General features: G+C 39.9%; 1 protein-coding gene across 1 annotated transcript in view; it reads right to left on the reverse strand.

The window, feature by feature from the left end:
- The window catches only part of DNAH8 (dynein axonemal heavy chain 8), a 324,409-nt gene that overhangs the window by 229,151 nt on the left and 76,723 nt on the right, over positions 1 to 18,535 (reverse strand). The window contains exons 20-26 of the mRNA XM_058663714.1: positions 17,433 to 17,513; positions 16,201 to 16,317; positions 15,400 to 15,519; positions 8,303 to 8,438; positions 5,830 to 5,945; positions 4,158 to 4,268; positions 2,817 to 2,828 (exon numbers count right to left, since the gene is read on the reverse strand). Of these exons, the coding sequence (XP_058519697.1) occupies positions 2,817 to 2,828; positions 4,158 to 4,268; positions 5,830 to 5,945; positions 8,303 to 8,438; positions 15,400 to 15,519; positions 16,201 to 16,317; positions 17,433 to 17,513 (693 nt within the window). The remainder of the gene's footprint in view (positions 1 to 2,816; positions 2,829 to 4,157; positions 4,269 to 5,829; positions 5,946 to 8,302; positions 8,439 to 15,399; positions 15,520 to 16,200; positions 16,318 to 17,432; positions 17,514 to 18,535) is intronic.

Genomic DNA, 18,535 nt, shown 5'->3' on the forward strand with positions numbered 1-18,535 from the left:
CTCTTTTTGTAACTCTGCCTTTCAAACAACACCCTTTTTTTGTTTAAGGAATTTGGAGACTTTAATAAAATATTCCAAAACATGAGCTATTTGAGGTTTAAAACAAGTAAAACCAAACATTAAAAAATAGTAACAATAAGACTGATTCATGGAACCTGCCATCACTCACGGGTAAAGGAACCAACAACAGTCTGGGCAGGTCAAGGCAGCAACACCTCAATGTGCATCCTAAAACAAGGTGTGGGATGGGCCAGGCTGCAACGTTCACCAGCTTATACAAGGCCAAAATGGAAGGGCAGAAATTGCAGGGCACTGGCCTAACACCCACTGGCATGTATGAGATCTGGGTCTGGGAGTGGGTTAAGTGGGGAAACTTGGGAAACTCCCCTAGCGGGTGACAACTCTCACTGATGATCACATGGTCCAAGCCTGGGGGTCGGGCAAGTTGGGCAAAGTAGCTCCAATGGCTGGCTAATGTGTGGGTTGGTTATGGAAGGGGCGGACCAGGCAGGGCCGGGCAAACCTTAGCTCACAAGCAAGAACAAAAATCATGCTGAGCTATGCTCTTACATCTACTGGTCTGCATGAGCCAGGAATACTAGGCCACAACATCGAAGACAAGGGCCAAGACAGGTGAGGGGCTATGCCAAGCTGGGTCAGAGTAACCACTGGCATGCGCACAATCTATGGCTGGGAACAGGCCTGGTTGGGGAGCTAAGAGGACACCCTGGCTGAAATGGCGTTCCCACTGGTGAGTGCGGGTGCCGGAGTGGAGGCTGTGTTCTGGTCTGGAAAAGGCTCCCTTAGCACAAGTGTGGACTGGGATTGGGCGCACCAAGTCAGGCTAGACACCAGCACCATCTGGTGCTCTGGAAGACCAGGGTAGATGTAGGACAGATTAGGCTAGGTCTCTGCCCCTACTGAGATATGTGTGAGCTGTGTCTGGGTATGGACAAGCCTTGGCTGAGCTGAAACATCCAACAGTAAGAACCAGAATGGGTTGAAAGCCAGTTAGGAAAGGCCACTGTTCCTGCCAGGACAGGAGGTAGACTAAGTAGGGCTGGCCCATGGACCCACCAGTATGCACGAGATCTGGCATTGGGAGAGGTTCTGATGGAGGAGCCTGGGCAACTCCTCTGTCAGGACACAGTTCCTGCAGGTGAGCACAAAAACCACAATAGGGAGCAGCTCAGACCAGGCCACCAGCATACATTTGGCATAGGTCAGGGGCAGACCAGGCTGAACCAGTTCACATCACCCGTTGGCAAATCTCAGCACCAGAACAGAGTATGGGTCAGGCCAGGTTCGTTCGCAACACATACCAGTGCACAGTACGGTTGGGATTGGGTGCCTGCTGGGCTGGGCTAGGCTGTAACCCTCACCAGTGTCAGCTGGAATTGGGGCCAAGCCAGACTACAGCACCCACTAGCAAATGCCGAGGTGAGGGGGGCCATGCCAGACGGGGCTGCAGCGCCCAACCAGGACACGTGAGAACCAGGGAGGGAGGGGGCAAAGCTGGTAGGACGAATGTGGAGGGCTCCCCTGCTGGACAGCCACTTTCACTGGAGAGCAAGAGTCTGGATGGAGGCAGACCAGACCAGGCAGGGTTACAACATCTGTGGGCTTCATGTGAGCTAGATCAGGAAAAAGCCAGGTTGGGCTGACTGTTCCTACTGGTGCAAGCATAAATCAGAGTGGGTGAGGATTGGTTGGGCTTTGCTGCAACATCAGCTGGCAGAGGCTGGCACTGGGGGTTAATTCTGTCAAGTTAAACTGCATAGCTACCTAGAGAGTACATGTTCCGGGAGTAGGAGTAGCCCAGTACGGAAATGGTGGGCACTCCCCTCTTTGGTTATCACTCCCACTGGAAAGCACGAAAACCAGGACTGGCATAGACATGGCTGGACAGAATGGCACCCACCAGCATGTGTGTGGGCTGGATAGTGGAGCTGGTTGGGTTGAACTAGGCTTCAATGCCCATTGACATGTATGAAAGCTGAATGGAATGTGGGACAGGCTGGACTAGTCTGCCATACATACTGGCAAGCATGGGAACCAGTGCCGGGGGTGGGCCTGGTGGGGGTTATTGTAGGTCATGCTGACTAAGCTGCAGCTCCCACTGGGTTGCGTAAGGGCAGAATCAGGCTGGACTACAACACCCACTGTTTCATGTGAAAGAGCTGGAAACAGCACTGACCCAGCAACTGCAACCATCAGCATAGGCATAAGCTGATTAGGGCGACAGACTGTGCCAGACCCTGTACTGGCAAGCACACACAAGAATCTGGTCTAGGATCATTTCAGATGAAGTTTCTTTGGGGATCCCTCCAACTGAACTGCTGATCTCAGAACCTCAACCATGAAAAGAAGTCCAGGTTCCATGGTCTGACCATGGAGTGCCTCCTCAGAGGCTAATGGAGCAATGGACAGCATCTCTAGGTACACATGGAAGATACGGCAGTCCATCGGAACCTGCAGAGGACACCTACTACCACAATAGAGGACGGAGGACAGAACAAATCAATCAATTACACCAGACAGGTGTTGGCAGTGAAATCTGGGCAAACGGAGACTCTACGGCAGACTGTGTCAGCCAGCGGATTCTGGAGAGATTTAATAGTGATTTGAATGGCAAGATTGGCAGCAATTCAGAACTGTTGAACTATCAAAACCACTTGAGCAGGACCCTCGGAGCACGCCCCACATCGGGGACCTGAGATGGGTGGGAGGCTGGGTGTGGTTTTTCCCTTTATCTCTTCCCTTACCCCAGATACAAAAAATAACAATAATAATGTGGAAAAAAATATCTTACCCACTCTCCTGTAGCCCTTGACCCTTTGTGCCCTAATCAATTATGTAAAGATTATCAAACTAATTACAAAAAAAGGGTTAAAAAAAAAGACTGGTTCAGTGAGTAAAGCCTGACTGCCAATGTCTGTCCGTATAATCAGAACTAAAGCTAGAAAACTTTATGACAAATGACAACACGTAAAAACAACCTGAAGCAAAACATGCGAATTCCAAACTAAGTGCAACTATAATTTAGAAATCATTATAAATGTGAACAGATGAAACTCATTATTAAAAACACAAAGGTAATCAAACTAAATGGAAAAAGGGGGAAATATGATCCTTTTTGTCCTATTGATTGTATTGATTCATAATATAGTAAATATCTTCTGCAAGTTTTAGTTTGGATTTTCATTTACCTTATCATTTTTTGCTGACTTTAAAAACATTCAAGCTCATACCTATGAATACAAATATTCAGCCTTCAACTTGGAATTATGGAAATAATCAACCCTCACATTTGGAGTTAACCTAAGAAAGTATTCATATCAGACATAACCAACAGCATTGAAAAGGCTATGTTAAGAACCAGGAAAACAAAACAAATGACAGACTAAGGAATTTAAGGAATCAGGATTAGTACAGACAGAGGTGCAGCAAGCAAGAATGAAAGGAACAAAGTTTTAAGTATATGACCTTGTTGCATGCATTTGATAACATTTCCTCAAATTATATAACACAAGAACCTAACCAAAACAGGAAAAAAAAACCTGACAAATCTACAATCACACCGGGAAATGTTAACAATGCAATTAAATTAAACATCAGCAACTAGGAAAACAAGAATGTAAATCCAAGTGAGATCTGATTCCATATCCCATGTTGCAACCTTTTTAATTAAATAATACTGTTTGCAAGACCGAGGACTTCTAGGCACTCTCCTGCTAGACCACCTGGTAACTAAGGTATGTAGATACCCTGGGAGTCCCATATCCAATCTTGGTATGTGCAGCAGGAGAAGAGAGGTACAGGAACGCTCATGGAGACATGATTTATAACAGCTCCAACAAAAGCAATCCAATCAGTAGAATAAACAGATTACATTGACTTCAACTACACAGAATTGAAAATAAACTATACAACACAGATGAATCTCAAACACATAATGCTAAGCGTGGTTCAGATCTAGGCAAAGGTAATAGCATGTTGCTTAGGTACACAAACATGATAAACTGTGACAAAAAATCAATGCAATGATAAATACCACATCAGGACAGTGAACTTAATAAACTCATAAAAATAAGAGATGCTCTTAGCATTTTATTATCATAGGCAGTACTACCAGATACGTTTAACATATTTTTAACTTGCCTTGCAACAAATATTCTTCTTTTCATTGTGTCCAAGGATAACCGTGTGGCTTTCTGAAGACTGTCCAGTAATTGATGAGAGAAAAAAGCAAAGACTTCTTTACATTCCTGTAATAAGAAATTGTATTAAAGTTTGGATTTCCCCTAAAAAATCCTCTAACATTTCTTCTAATGCAACATAAAAGGTAACCCGTGACAAGTAAAGAACAATCAATCATACAAATCCAATGATAGTGAAGAAACACATTCAACTTAAAATTACCTATCAGTTTTTCCTTACACAAACAGTATATGAAAAAGTATGCTTGTATAAGCATTCTCGCGAATTACATGGACTGAATGAAAAAGCAAAGTTCAAAAACAATTCATTAAAAATAATTCTGGTTTGTTCATTGGTTTTTCAACACAAGGGCATAAAAGGATGATTAGTGTCCTCTGTCTTCATGAAGCAACTCCTGGTGAGCATCTACTTTAAAATGCACAATATCCAGAAAAAATGGGAAACTCCCAGCCTTTGGGACCACGCCTTGACCGCCCTCTCCGTACTCTCCCTTGGGAAGAGTAGCCAAGCTTCCTGGTCAGACCACAGGCTAGCAATTGAGCCACACGGGCAGGCATCTTGGCATCCTGTCTCCTTGTACACATTCAGGCCTAAATGTTGACCTTAATGTTTCTCCTAAGGGAGAGCCCTCAAGCCCACAGTGCTACTTTAAAAGGTAGATCCTTGGACTATGGTGGGTACAGTGAGTTAAGATGACATCTGCAATGCCAGCATCCTACTTAGCAAATGATGGTCCAATTACTTGGGCCCCTGCCACCCACATGGGAAAATCAAATGGAGTTCCAAGCTTCTGGCTTCAGCCTGGCCAGTGGAAGAGTGACAAGTGGTTGGAACATCTCCCTATATCTCCCCTATCTCGCTTTCTAACATTCTGCCTTTCAAATAATTCTTTTTAAAGATTTATTCATTTTATTACAGTCAGATATATACAGAGGAGAGACAGAGAGGAAGATCTTCCGTCCGATGATTCACTCCCCAAGTGAGCCGCAATGGGCCGGTGTACTTCGATCCGATGCAGGGAACCAGGAACCCCCTCCAGGTCTCCCACGCGGGTGCAGGGTCCCAATGCATTGGGCCGTCCTCGACTGCTTTCCCAGGCCACAAGCAGGGAACTGGAAGGGAAGTGGAGCTGCCGGGATTAGAACCGGCGCCCATATGGAATCCCGGGGCTTTCAAGGCGAGGACTTAAGCCGCTAGGCCACGCCGCTGGGCCCTCAAATAATTTTTTTTTTAAATAATAAAAAAAAAAAGGAGATCTCTGATCTCCATTTGAGTCAAAATCTAGGTTTGCAAAATGGATAACTCTACTTAACACAACGACTGGCACCCTAATCCCTGACGTAGCATTTACTATAAAAGAAAATGCGGTCAATCACATGGTGGGGCGGGAGTTAACTATAGGAACTGACTGACAGAATCACATCACCTTAAGAATTGCTCTATCTTGCCAGAGGCGACATTTTAAGATGGAAAGTAGCATTTTCTATGTTTCATTGTGAGGTTGACACACTGGCTGGAGAAAGGCCTGGAAGAAGCCCCAATGACAGAACATCTACAATATCAATTATAATTCTGGGAAACTGCGTGAAATTGTTCCACAATAAATACCTTTTTAAATTCATCTTCTTTATCATTAGTATCAACCTCATTCACCATATTAGCCTCATAATCAGTGTTTTCACCATCTTCTGTTTCACTTCCAAAAACAACACGTTTCCGCTGTTCTGGAGACAGAAGACAAGACAAAAATGTAACATTTGATAATTTTTTTTTAGTATGAAGTTTATTCTTTATGACCAGGTCCTTGATTAAGCTTCATTTTTTAAAAAAGGCCTTCCTTTTAACAACATTTCTTACATTTTCATTTTCATTTTTCTTTTTTTTTTTTGACTGATTGTTTTGCATCTGCTCCTGCAGTAGTCATCCCTTAAATTAGCCACCTCAACAAATAATAAATTGCCCATCCATCTTCCAAGAAATATCCTTCAAATACAAGGGCACTCCAAAAAAGTTTGTGGAAAACACAGTTAAAAGATAAGTCTATTTTGGTGCAAAAAGAAAAAAAAACCTTTTGAAGTTGTGCTTGGTTTTCTCATAATATGCATTTTCATTAACTCTCTAAGCCCCACTCATATGCATGGATTTCAAATTGGTTTTGCACTAAAACAAGTTTTTCTTTAAATTGTACTCTTCCGGCCACTTTTTAAAGAACTCTTGGTGTCCAAAAGTACGAAAAAATTTTAAAGAAGGATTTGCAAACTATCTTTCAAAATCATCTGTTCACTTTTGGGGTATCCATTGCAACACACTGTAATGAAAAAAAAAAAGAAAGAAAAACAAAAACTCAAAGAGGAAGGACCTGCCGCGCATTCCCATTTTAGTCCTGGGGCTCCTTAGCCTCAGCTCTACCGACATCTACAGCCCAGTAATTAATTACTGTTGGGGGGCTGAGATGTAATATATCTGGCAGCATCTGTGACTCCTATCCACTAGAAGCCAATGATATGTCCTCACACTTTCTAATACCTAAAAAATGTTTCCAAACAATGTCGGACATTCCTCAGGAGGCAAAATCCTTTCCCACGGAAAACTTCTGTTACAAGTACTCGTTCTTCTCTCCCTCTCCTTTTTCCTTTCTCTCTTCCCTCCCTCCCTCCCTTCTCCTTCCTTTGCCACTCCTCCTTAAAAAAAAAGTTTCATGCATGGGATCTGTGTTTACTGTGATCTCCTTCTACTCCAGAAGGCCAACACCCTATATATTCCCCAATCCAAACCTGTGGGAAATCAGCTATTTATCCTCATTCCTGTAAAGCAGAGTCACCCATGGTTGCTCCCACCTTCTGAGTGGCACACTCTGTGAGAGCAGGGCACACCTGGTCCAGTTGTGGCCTGCCTCCCATGGCATACTTGAGCAGGGAATGACAGTAAGAGCAGGGATTCATCCAGTTGGACATACACAATCTCTTGTGACACCAATAAGGAAAGCTGTGACAACAAATTTCTTCCTATTCAGTCCTTATCTGGCACTTAGAGGGGAAAACAAGCTTAAAATGAAATAAATAGACCCCTTTAATCTTATCCAAAGATTCAAAAATACCTAGAAGACATCAATATAGGTAAACCCTCAATTCTATGTTCCTTAGCTACAATAACAGGAGCAGAAAACAAAAGCTCCCAGCATTCCATGGTTCTGACAAAGAAGATTTATGGTTTAAAGATTATGCTCTGGGTTTACTAATATGTACTCACCACAATTACTATAACCTTTGGCTTTCTGGGAGGGAAAAGGAGATCATGAAATTCAGAGAATGGGAAATTCAATCAGATTAGAATTTTTCAACCACTTTACACAATTCAGGCACCTTGTCATAGTGTTGGTCTCAACAGACCTGGTGAAGGAAGAACATTTCTTCCATCACTCAAGCAAACTGGTTGAGAGTGATGAAGGTTTTGGGCCAAAATCAAAATTCGAGTCAAGTGCTGAGTTTCTAGGCTAATTTTTAATCACTACTGGAAAAGAGTGACCCGTGCTGTATATAACATGCACTTGCTGGGGCGTACACTCAAATTAAGCCCCATTTGTCTTCACCCCAAAACCCTGAAACAATCCAAAACAGAAACACACAGCTCCTTCCACACAGGGAAGAGCCCCCACGAGTGGAAGCGGATCATGGTCTCACCCAAATCAACTTTGCAAGATTCATGAAAATTTTAGATTTTATGCTTGTCTGGTCCAATTTTTTTTTAAGTAAAATAAACCAAATACTCAAAATGACAAGATAAGGATGCTGTTCAAAAGGGGGAAAAAAAAAGAATTAGCATGGCAACCCTGAGTCTGCTCTTCTCAGAAAGGTTTTCTTGCAAGGAAGCTCCTTACCTGGTAACAAGTAACTTAGAGTTTAGAAGAGTCCCGACTATTCCTTTACCAACAAAAAGACCTCTGTGGGCTAAACTTTGTGCAGACAGTGTGGTGGATATAGCAGGCCTTTCTTTCAGGGGGTGTGGGATTGCTAAGCAGGAAGTACCCATATCAGCACACATCTGTAGCTCTTGAGATATGAATATTAGTTGGTAAAATTACCTGGTAACTGTTTTGTTGATTTCCCAGTGTACTTAACTTCATAAATCTGCTCAAATATTAATATAAGTTCTCTGACAGCTTCTTCCACATGCTTACTCTTGTGATTTAGAATATCAGCCCATTCTTTGGTGTATGTCTATTAAACAAAGAAATGCCTGTTCATGTAAAGATAATTTGAAACACTGGGAATATTATTAGTAAGACGGGTAACATACAAAACTTTCATTAACTTCACGTAAACTAACTAGACATGGTTGCCAGTGGCGTAGTATTTTATATCCAGAATTGTCTATGACTAAAAGTTCAGCTTTGGTTAAGGTCCAAGCAAAGGAAGGAGAAAGAAGAAAATATCAGTCTGTAATGTATATCTGACTCAGACAAAAGGCTTAAGAAATGCAAAGAAGATACTGTTACAAGTTAAAAACAAGATGTGGTTTTTTAAAGGTCAATCTGAAAAGTTGGCTTGAGATTAAAATGACACAAGATTTTTACTAAGTATGGTATTGTATGCCAGATGTGAATTTAAGAGCTTTACATGGCAGTCGATGCTGTGGTGCGGTGAGTGCAGTGAGTTACACCACCTACAATGTCAGCATCCAATGCCAGAATGGCAGTGAACTCTAGTTGCTCAGTTTCTGGTCCAGCTCCCTGTTAATGTGCCTGGGAAGGCAGCAGATGATGGTCCAAGTCTTTGGGTCCCTGCTGCCAATGTGAGAGACCTGGATGGGGTTCCCGGCTCCTGACTGGTGTGACCGAGTCCCAGCTGTTACAGCCATCGGTAAGTGAACCAACAGAGGGAAATTTTTTCTCTTTGCATTTCCCACTCTCTCACTGTTGCACTACCTTTCAAAGAAATAATAAAATAAACCTTTATGAAAGGGGATAAAAGAGATTGATATGCATTAACTACCCGAATAAATGTTCATTGTTCGGATAGTTAGTAGTATTGCTTCCATGTCACAAGTTGGATCCCTCACACACACACAAAAAAAGATAATAATAATAATAATAATAATATTAATAATAATAATAATGTTTTCCCAGGTCACATAGTTGTTGCTAGGAATTGGATTTGAAACCAACTTTATCAGATTCTTTATTATTGTCCTTCAACACAGGACAGACAGCAAAAGGCTATGAACTTCATCTTAGGACTCAGTGGTGAACTGGTAAGCTCCGACACAGGGCACCATCTAAACAACCTCCATCTCAAGGCAAAAGCCTTAGATAGAGTCTCCAAACAAAGACCAGCACCCTGGGTGAGTTCCTGTCACCCACAGCCTCTTGCAGGTCTGGTGTGCAGCTCTAAAACCGTACAGAGCCTGGTAACTTGTAAATCCCAGGAGTAACCCACCTACGGTCTGTGTGAGTAGCCAAGCGTCTGCTCCTAACACCTTTCCTTGACCCTGGGCAAATAGCAGGGAATCACAGGAGTATCTTGGAGTCAGGGACAGGCTGATAAAACCTGCCACAAAATAGGTCCTAAAAGGTCCTATTCCTAGGCCCAATGACAATAGAAAATGCCTCTGGACCCACTTCAATGCCCAGTGAAATTCCATGATTCCAACGAAGCAGTCTTTCACCCCAGCCAACAACTCCTGTGGCTGACAGGTATAGCAGTGGATGATAGTGAGCCAACCTCAGGAACAGACAGACCATAGCACAGAGGGCCTTGGCACTGCCCCCAAGATGCTAGGCTTGGCTCTAGACGTGATGCAACATTAAGCCTGGAGCTTCACCCAGGTCTGCCATCTGAGTGGCAGACGCCTAAGCACTTAGGCCATCACCTACTGCACCCCAGGATGCATTCATAGGATTCTGGAGAGAAAACAGAGTAGATGGGACTGGAACCATCACTCCAATATGGGATGTAGATGTCATAAGCCGTATCTTAAACCACATTGCCACAGTACATAAAAACGAAGCAACTTAACTCTGGAACAATCAAAGGAAAAAGGAAGAAAAATAAGGATTTTTTTTTTATTCTTGAAATGAAGGAAAATAGAAACACAACATACCAAACCTTGGGATACAACAAAAGCAGTACCAAGAGGGACATTCAGAGCAACCAATGCTTGCATCAAAAATACTGAAATGCCTGAATAACTTAACAATGTACCACAAGGAACTAGGAAAACAAGAACAGATCACATCAAAAATTAGTAAAAGGAAAAGAGTCACCAAAATCAGAGTACAAATAAATGATACAGGAACAATTTCTTCAAAAAATTTAAATAAATAATGAGTTGGTGCTTTGAGAAGAAAAAAACAATAAACCCTTACTCAGACTAACCTTGAAAAAGTACTTAAATCAGATGAAAAAGGAGACATTAAGACTGATATCACAAGAGATAACAGGTTGTTAGTAGTTACTATGAATAATTATATAAAAAACATCAATAATTTAGAAGAAATGATCAAATTGTTGGACACATACACCCTACCAAGATTGAATCATGAGAAAATAGAACACCTGAAGAGATCAAGAATAAGCAGTAAGAGTGTCAGCAATAAAATTCTCATTAAAGAAAAACCAAAGATGATATGATATCACTACCAAATTCTATCAAACTTCTTCTTCTTTTTCTTTAATTTGTATTTTGTGGTATAATTCCATAGAATCTCAAATTTCCCTACCCCTTCCCCAAATTCCCACCCCTTCGACTGATTTTCCCCGTATTATTACAATAGTATTGTCCTTCGTAAGTAGTCATAAGTCCACCAGTCTGTTATTTAAGTGTGTCCTGACATTGCCGGTATAGACAATGTCAGACAGTACAACATCCTATTGTCAAGATACATCCAACAGTTTTATTGGGAGTCCACCTTTGATTTGGAAGCAGAGATGCATATTGCATTGTATCTTCATATCTGGATATGATAATCTCCATTACACAGTTACTATACATTCCCTTAAATGAGAAGCCATGAAAAAAAGTGAACAACGGGAATGAAGTTTAAACAAAAAAATGTACAGCACAATGGAGTTAAACACTATGCTACTGAATAACTAATGCATCAATGAAGAAATGAAAAAAAAAAAACAAAAAGCTTCTTGGTTAAGATGATGTTACTGTGTGATCTACAAGTCAGTGAAGATTTTGATGAGAGAAAATAAACTATTTGGAAGAAATAAAAATTTAAAAAGTATCAAAACCCATGGGTTGCAGCAAAAACAGTGTGGAAAGGGTGGCTGATCTTAAAATTTGCATGAAGGCTACTTTATATCAGATAGAACATATGGTATTTGTCCTTTTGGGATTGACTTATTTCACTGAGCATAATGGTCTGTAATTGGGACCATCTAGCTGCAAATGGTATAATTTCTTTTTAATGACTGAGTAGTATTCCTTGGAGTAGATGTACCACAGTTTCTTTAACCACTCCTCATTGGATGGGCATCTGGGTTGTTTCCATGTCTTTGCTATCGTAGATCGTGGATTACCAATCCCCTTTTCTCATATGCACTTTTCATTTCCTTTGGATATATTCCTAGGAGCAGAATAGCTGGATCAGATGGCAGATTTATTTGGAGTTCTCTAAGCACTCTCCATACTGATTTCCATAGTGGTTGTACTAGCCTGCACTCCCACCAACAGTGGAGCAGGGGACGTTCTCCCCACATCCATGCAAGCAGATGTTGTTAGTAGAGTTAAGAACATAGGCCAATCTGTCTGGAGTTAGATGGATCCTCAATGTGGTTTTCATTTGTGTCACCCTGATGGCTAGGGAGCCTGAGCATCTTATCATATGTCTGTTAGCCACTTGAATTTGCACTTTTGAAAAAATGTCTGTTTATATCCTCCACGGGTTCTTTATTTGTCTTTTACTGTCCCTGGGTTTCTGAAGCTCTTTGTAAATCCTGGATATTAGTCCTGTCAGCTGTGTAGTTCGTAAAGACTTTTCTCCCATTCCATTGGTTGCTTCTTCACTTTGTTAACTGTTGCCTTTACTGTACAGAAGCTTTTTAGTTTGATGTAGTACTATTTGTTTATTTTGGCTTTGACTGCCTGTGCTTTTGGTGTCTTTTCCAAGAAGTCTTTCCCCATTCCTGTATCTTGGAGAGTACTTCCTATGTTTCTTTTAATAGTTTCTGGGTGGAGATTTAGGTCCTTGATCCATTTAGAACTGATTTTTGTAAAATGTGACAGGCACAGGTCTTGCTTCTTACCTCTGTAAGTAGCTATCTAGATGTCCCAACAGCATTTATTGAAGAGACAAGGCTTTTTTCCTGTTGTTCTCAGTTTTCTTGTCAAAGATTAGATAGCTATATATGTTTGATCCCTTCTGGTGTTTCTATTTTGTTCCATTGATCTTCTCTATTTCTGTACCAGTGCCAGACTGTTTCGATGACCGAATTCTATCAAATTTTGTTTTAAAGATTTATTTATTTTTATTGCAAAGTCAGATATACAGAGAGGAGGAGAAAAAGAGAAGATCTTCCATCCGGTGATTCACTCCCTAAATGACCGCAATGGCTGGAGCTCAGCCAATCCGAAGCCAGGAGCCAGGGGCTTATTCCAGGTCTCCCACACAGGTGCAGGGTCCCAAGGCTTTGGGCCATCCTCAACTGCTTTACCAGGCCACAAGCAGGGAGCTGTATGTGAAGCAGGGCCGCTGGGATTAGAACCGGCACCCACATGGGATCCCTGCATGTTCAAGGTGAGGACTTAGCCACTAGGCCACCGTGCTGGGCCCTCTACCAAACTTTTAAGGGAGAATTAACGCCAATCTTTCTTAAATTATTTTTTTAAAAAATAGGAGAGGAGGGAATTCTTCAAGATTCATTTTCTGAGAACAGCATTACTTTGACACCAAATCCAGAAAAGGATGCAACAAATAAAAGAAAGCTATACAAGCCAATATCCCTAACAAACACAAATGCCAAATTCTGCTAAGTCCAACACCACTTTAAACAGATCATTCACTGTGGTCAAATGGGATTCAACTCAGGGATTCAAGGGTGGTTCAGCACATGTCAATCTACAAACGTAATATACCACATCTACAGAAGGAAGTGCAAAAATCACCTCAGTGGAAAAGGCATTTGAAAGAAGTCTACATCCTAAAAGTTCACTGCTGAAATCCTATCAAAAACACAAAAGCCAGTCTGAATGATTCCATTGGACAAACATGGGAAATTTTCAGAATCAAAAAGAATAATAGCTACAATGGATTGAAATTCCTCAAATACAAAAATTCATAAATTCATGATGATATTTTAAAATGTTTAATCTGAACAACTGTTTTAGCCATAGTCAAGGCTAAACATTTTTAATGTGGGCCAATACACTATTCTGAAGATTGGATATAAAAGAACAATCAAAACACTAAATCTGACTTGTCTGTACAAATGCTATTTCAGGGTAATTATCAGTTAATGAGGGACATTTCTTCTTTCCAGAAAGATTTTAGCCATTAATGGTAAAATTAGAATATCAATATTTGCAATCTCTAATAAAATAATGATCCTAATAATCATCATAATAATAATGGCTCTAGGCAATAATGACCAAGGTTTATTAAAACCATTAGGTAAAAGATTTGTGGGAAACCTTATCAAGATGGATGATGTTGACTACAACTCAGCCCACTGATTAATCTCAACATTGTTAAAAGGAAAGCAGCCTGATATAAACTGCCTTCTGACATGAAACAGTGAGAAATACAGTGTGACTTATGAACTATTTTTGTCACAAAGACATTGAACCTGAACTGAATCAAGCCTCTGCAGCTAATAATAAATCATAGGAAATTTAGGGGCTATAGGAATGAATATGTAAATATGTTAAATTACACTACTGGGATATTATTTTAAAAAACCCTAGACTATGGAAAGTTCTGCAGAATAAATTATTCAATTTATTCCACAAATAAAGAACATTAAAAGAAAATGATAAAGGACTTGAATAGGTATTTCTCCAAATACGACAGACAAATAGCCAATAAGAACATGACAAGTCGTTCAATATCATTAGTCATTGGAAAATGCAGACAAAAACACAATGAAATACCATTTTCAAACACATTGGTATGACTAACATTTTCTTTTAAAAAAAGCAGGAAATAACAAGTGTTCGTAAACACAGACACTGGAACACTAGTATATTGATGGTGGGAATGTACAGTGGTGTGGTCGCTGTTTCTCAAAGCGTTAATCACAGAATTTCCATTTCACATCGCAATTCCACTTCTAGATATAAACCAAGAATAACTAAAGTCACAAACTTAAAGTCATATCCCATTATTCAGAGGATCATTATTCTGAAATTCTGATGCACAGTACAATATACATGAACCCTGAAAACATTTTGCTAAGTAAAGCAAGTCAGACACGAAAGGACGGTAAATTTTGTATGATTCCACAAATGTAAAATTCCGTGAAGTGTGTAGATTGGGCAAATTCATAGAGGGAAAGCACAATATAAGTTAACAGGGGCAGAGGAACATAGGAATAAAGTATTATTATAAAATAAGAACAGTTTTAGTTGTGACTATGAAAAGTTTTGTAAATAGCTAGTGGTTATACAATTATGTGGATTCACTTAATACCACTAAATCGTATACTTAAAAACTGCTAAAATGGAAAATTTTGCAAGTATATGTTACCACACTAAAAAAATTGTAACCTAAAAATAAGAGAGGGAGATAATTTCGGAAATTTAAGAAACAAATCAATCAATGCAACATATGAACTCGATTTATTCCTAATTCAAATACGCAAGCCCTAAAAATATAATTTCTACCAAAATTAAATATATTCATAATATTTTTTGGTAAATCTTTCACTTTGGGGTATACGCTCACCAAATTAATTACTTTTTAGGACTCTTTCACTGCTTGTTATATACTCATCAAATTAGTACTTCAGTCCACACACACAAAAAAAAACCACATACACACACAAAAAAATATTCAGTATATAACCAAAGCTGTAAACTATCCAAATTCCCTCAACAATAGAATGGATTAAAAATTATAATAAGCTCATACAATGTGATACTTTACCGCTAGAATGTCTAGATGGAACTGACCCGGATTCCTACTTTTAGATTGCCAATTCACATGTGGCTGTAAGGCAATAAATAAGAACATACCTCATTGAGAGTCAACATATCTTCTACTCTGGTAGCACCACTTTCGGGCAGAGAAATTAACATGGTTTTGGCTATCTCCTTGAGAACCGTATCGATGTTCATTTCACACAAGTCACTGACCTGCCAACACGACAAAAATATGAGAAGGCTTCTTCCCTTTACAGCTAACTCTGCACCCACAATACACTTGAGTAGCACCAGGTGCCACAATGTTCTATGCCGTTTCTTCGCGGGCTGCAGCATAGAAGGCTTGATTACACCAAGGCTCACAGAGGTAAACTGGGGGAAAAAACCCATTGCCAGTAAAAGGCGGAGAATCCTATTCAGGTTCAACTGACCCCAAAACCTCTGAGTCTGTCTATTGCACTATGTTGTTAATTCAAATATGTCTGAAAAAAATATCCACAGTAACGTGTACACAGCAATGTTCCTGAAATCAAGAGACAGTCTTTGGTAAGATGACTGTCTCTTGTTGGTATTAAATGCATTGCTACTGATATTAACATTTAGGCATTCTGTTCTGCCTTCTTCAACGGTCTATAATTATCCTATTTTCTAAACCTCAGTGCAGAACTGAATCATCGTTTTAGCATACTAAAGGGAAAGAATTTGAGAGACAAGAACAAAGCAACTTAGATGAAAAAACACTAAAGCAGCAAAGGAAACATAATTTTTTTTTTTAGTTTAAGGGATATCTTTATAGTTAAAAAATCATACCCTTTAAATAATCTTCATAGATAGAATATTACTTATGTCCTAAGCATTAATATACACAGTATTTTCCTTATTTATTGATCATACCTTCTTTAAGAGTTGATTGAACATATTCAAAACTGATTCAACTTCGTGAAAGAAGCTTTCTAGTGTTAAAGATGACCATGTTAGTATTGTGAGCCCTTGCCTCAACACGGATTCCACCTACAAAAAGTAGAAGTGTTAGAGCTTCCATAATTAAGAGGAGAATCTACTTTTCTTTGTTATCTGCCAACATTATTGCTTTATTTCCTTGCTTACATTTTCCCACAGTTATGTCTAATAAAGGTAACTTTTTTATTTTTAAACATCTTTGACTATCTAGGAAGCAATCATAGATTTTCAGAAAGTGCTCATGATGTGTAGTTCATGATTGTTTCAATCAAATGGGCTGGGTATTTGGCCCAGGGGTTCAAGACACCAGCTGGGATGCCTGCATCCTATATCAGAGTGCCTGGGTTCAAGTTCCAGCTCTGCTCCCAATTCCAGTTTCCTGTAAATGCACACCTTGAGCGGCAGCAGGTGATAGCTCAAGTTTGGGTCCCTATCACTTATGTGGGAGAACTGGATTGAATTCTAGCTTCCTGGACTCAGCTGGCCCCAACCCCAGATGTTACAGAAATTTGGGGAATGAGCCAGCGATGAAAGCTCTCTTCCTCTCTGTCTCCACATCTTCCAAAAAGGGAAAAAAAATTGGGGGAGCTAGTGCTGTGGCACACAGTATAAAGCTGCCACCTGCACCTGCCAGCTGGCACCAGTTCAAGTCCCAGCTGCTATACTTTCAATACAGCTCCCTGTTAATGAGCCTGGGAAAGCAGTGGAAGATAACTTAAGTGCTTGGGCTCCTACATCCACACGGGAGACCCAGAAGAAGCTCCCAGGTCCCGACTTCAGACCAGCCCAGCACTGGCCACTGTGGCCATATGGGAAATGAACCAGGGAACGAAAGATGCCTCTCTCCTTTTCTCTCTGTCTGTTCCCCTCTCTTTCTCTCTCTCTTCCCCTCTCTTTCTCTGTCTCTTCCCCTCTCTCTCTCTGTATTTCTGTTTTCCAAATAAACAAATAGTCAATCTTTAAAAAATTTTTAAAGATAACAAAACTTAGACAAACCATTTTGCTGGTAAAAAAAAAAAAAAACAGATCTGTAATGTTGAACTAGAAAGAGAGGAGTTCTATTCAAGAATAAATGTTCTGAAATTCTTAATCTCTAAAATCAGAGTCTAATTCTAAATATCAATGAATATCAATAAATATCAATGAATATCTTCAGCATTACCAACCTTTTTCATTTTAGGGGTCATCAGATTGACAAACACAGAAGGCACTTCCTGACATAAGTCATCATAATACTGAAGAAGACCCTGTAAAAAATTCAAATGGCATATTTTTACATTAATTCATGCTAAAGCAGCAAATTTTTGTCTCATACCTGCAAGGTTTTGTTATGCCTGTGTTTGCCCGTAGCCCTGCTCCCACAGCTACTCATTTAAATTTATACTGAGTTACTGTACTTCTTCCTCATGTGTAAATTACCTAGGTAGCTCTTTTAAACACTGAGTCTAATGTCTAACAGAGTGCCTAGGTCTTCATTTTTTTGTATGGATCATTTGTCTTTCTAGATTTAGAGTATTTAAAGTAGTGAGCATAATTATCTCTTTGTGATGTCTGTCATGTTTTTCTCTTTGTGTTGCTTGCCTTCTCATTGAGACATACTCATCACTGATGCTACACATGTGCTCTTGAATCAAAACAAATTTAACTTTTCTGCATGACCAGATTTAATAAGCATTGTATTTTCTTAGACATGTTTAAGAGCTGAACCATGATTTCTGACAATTGCATAATTTTCAGTATTTTATTTATTTATCTATTTTTATTTGAAAGGCAGAGCAGCAGAGATAAGCCAAACTTCATCAAAATTTAAAATGTTTGTGCTTCAAAGGAAAAGTGAAAAAACAAACTGTAAAAAGGTATAACATTTTTGGCAATCATGTCTATGATAATGTGTCAGTAATTGGAACAGAAAAAAAAACATTGTTAGAGCTCAAAAATAAAGACAAACAACTCAAGTTTAAAGTTTTAAATGAACAAACTATCTAAATAGACATTCCTCCAAAAATTCAAAAAATAGCCAAAAAGCTCAGTATCACCTGTCCTCATGGAAATGCAAATCAAAACGCACCACCATGCCTGTCCTCATCCACCAGGATGACTCAGATAAAAAGGGGAGTAATAATAAGCATTGGTGTGGATCTAAAGAAATCAGAAACCTCACACACTGCTGGTGGGAATGTAAAACAATGTGACCTCTTTGAAAAACTACAACAGTGCTTCAAAAGGTTATAAGTGGTGTTACAAAATCACTGAAACCCAGTAATTTCGC

The sequence above is a fragment of the Ochotona princeps genome, chromosome 1 (assembly GCF_030435755.1).
Source record: "Ochotona princeps isolate mOchPri1 chromosome 1, mOchPri1.hap1, whole genome shotgun sequence".
Lineage (NCBI taxonomy): Eukaryota > Metazoa > Chordata > Mammalia > Lagomorpha > Ochotonidae > Ochotona > Ochotona princeps.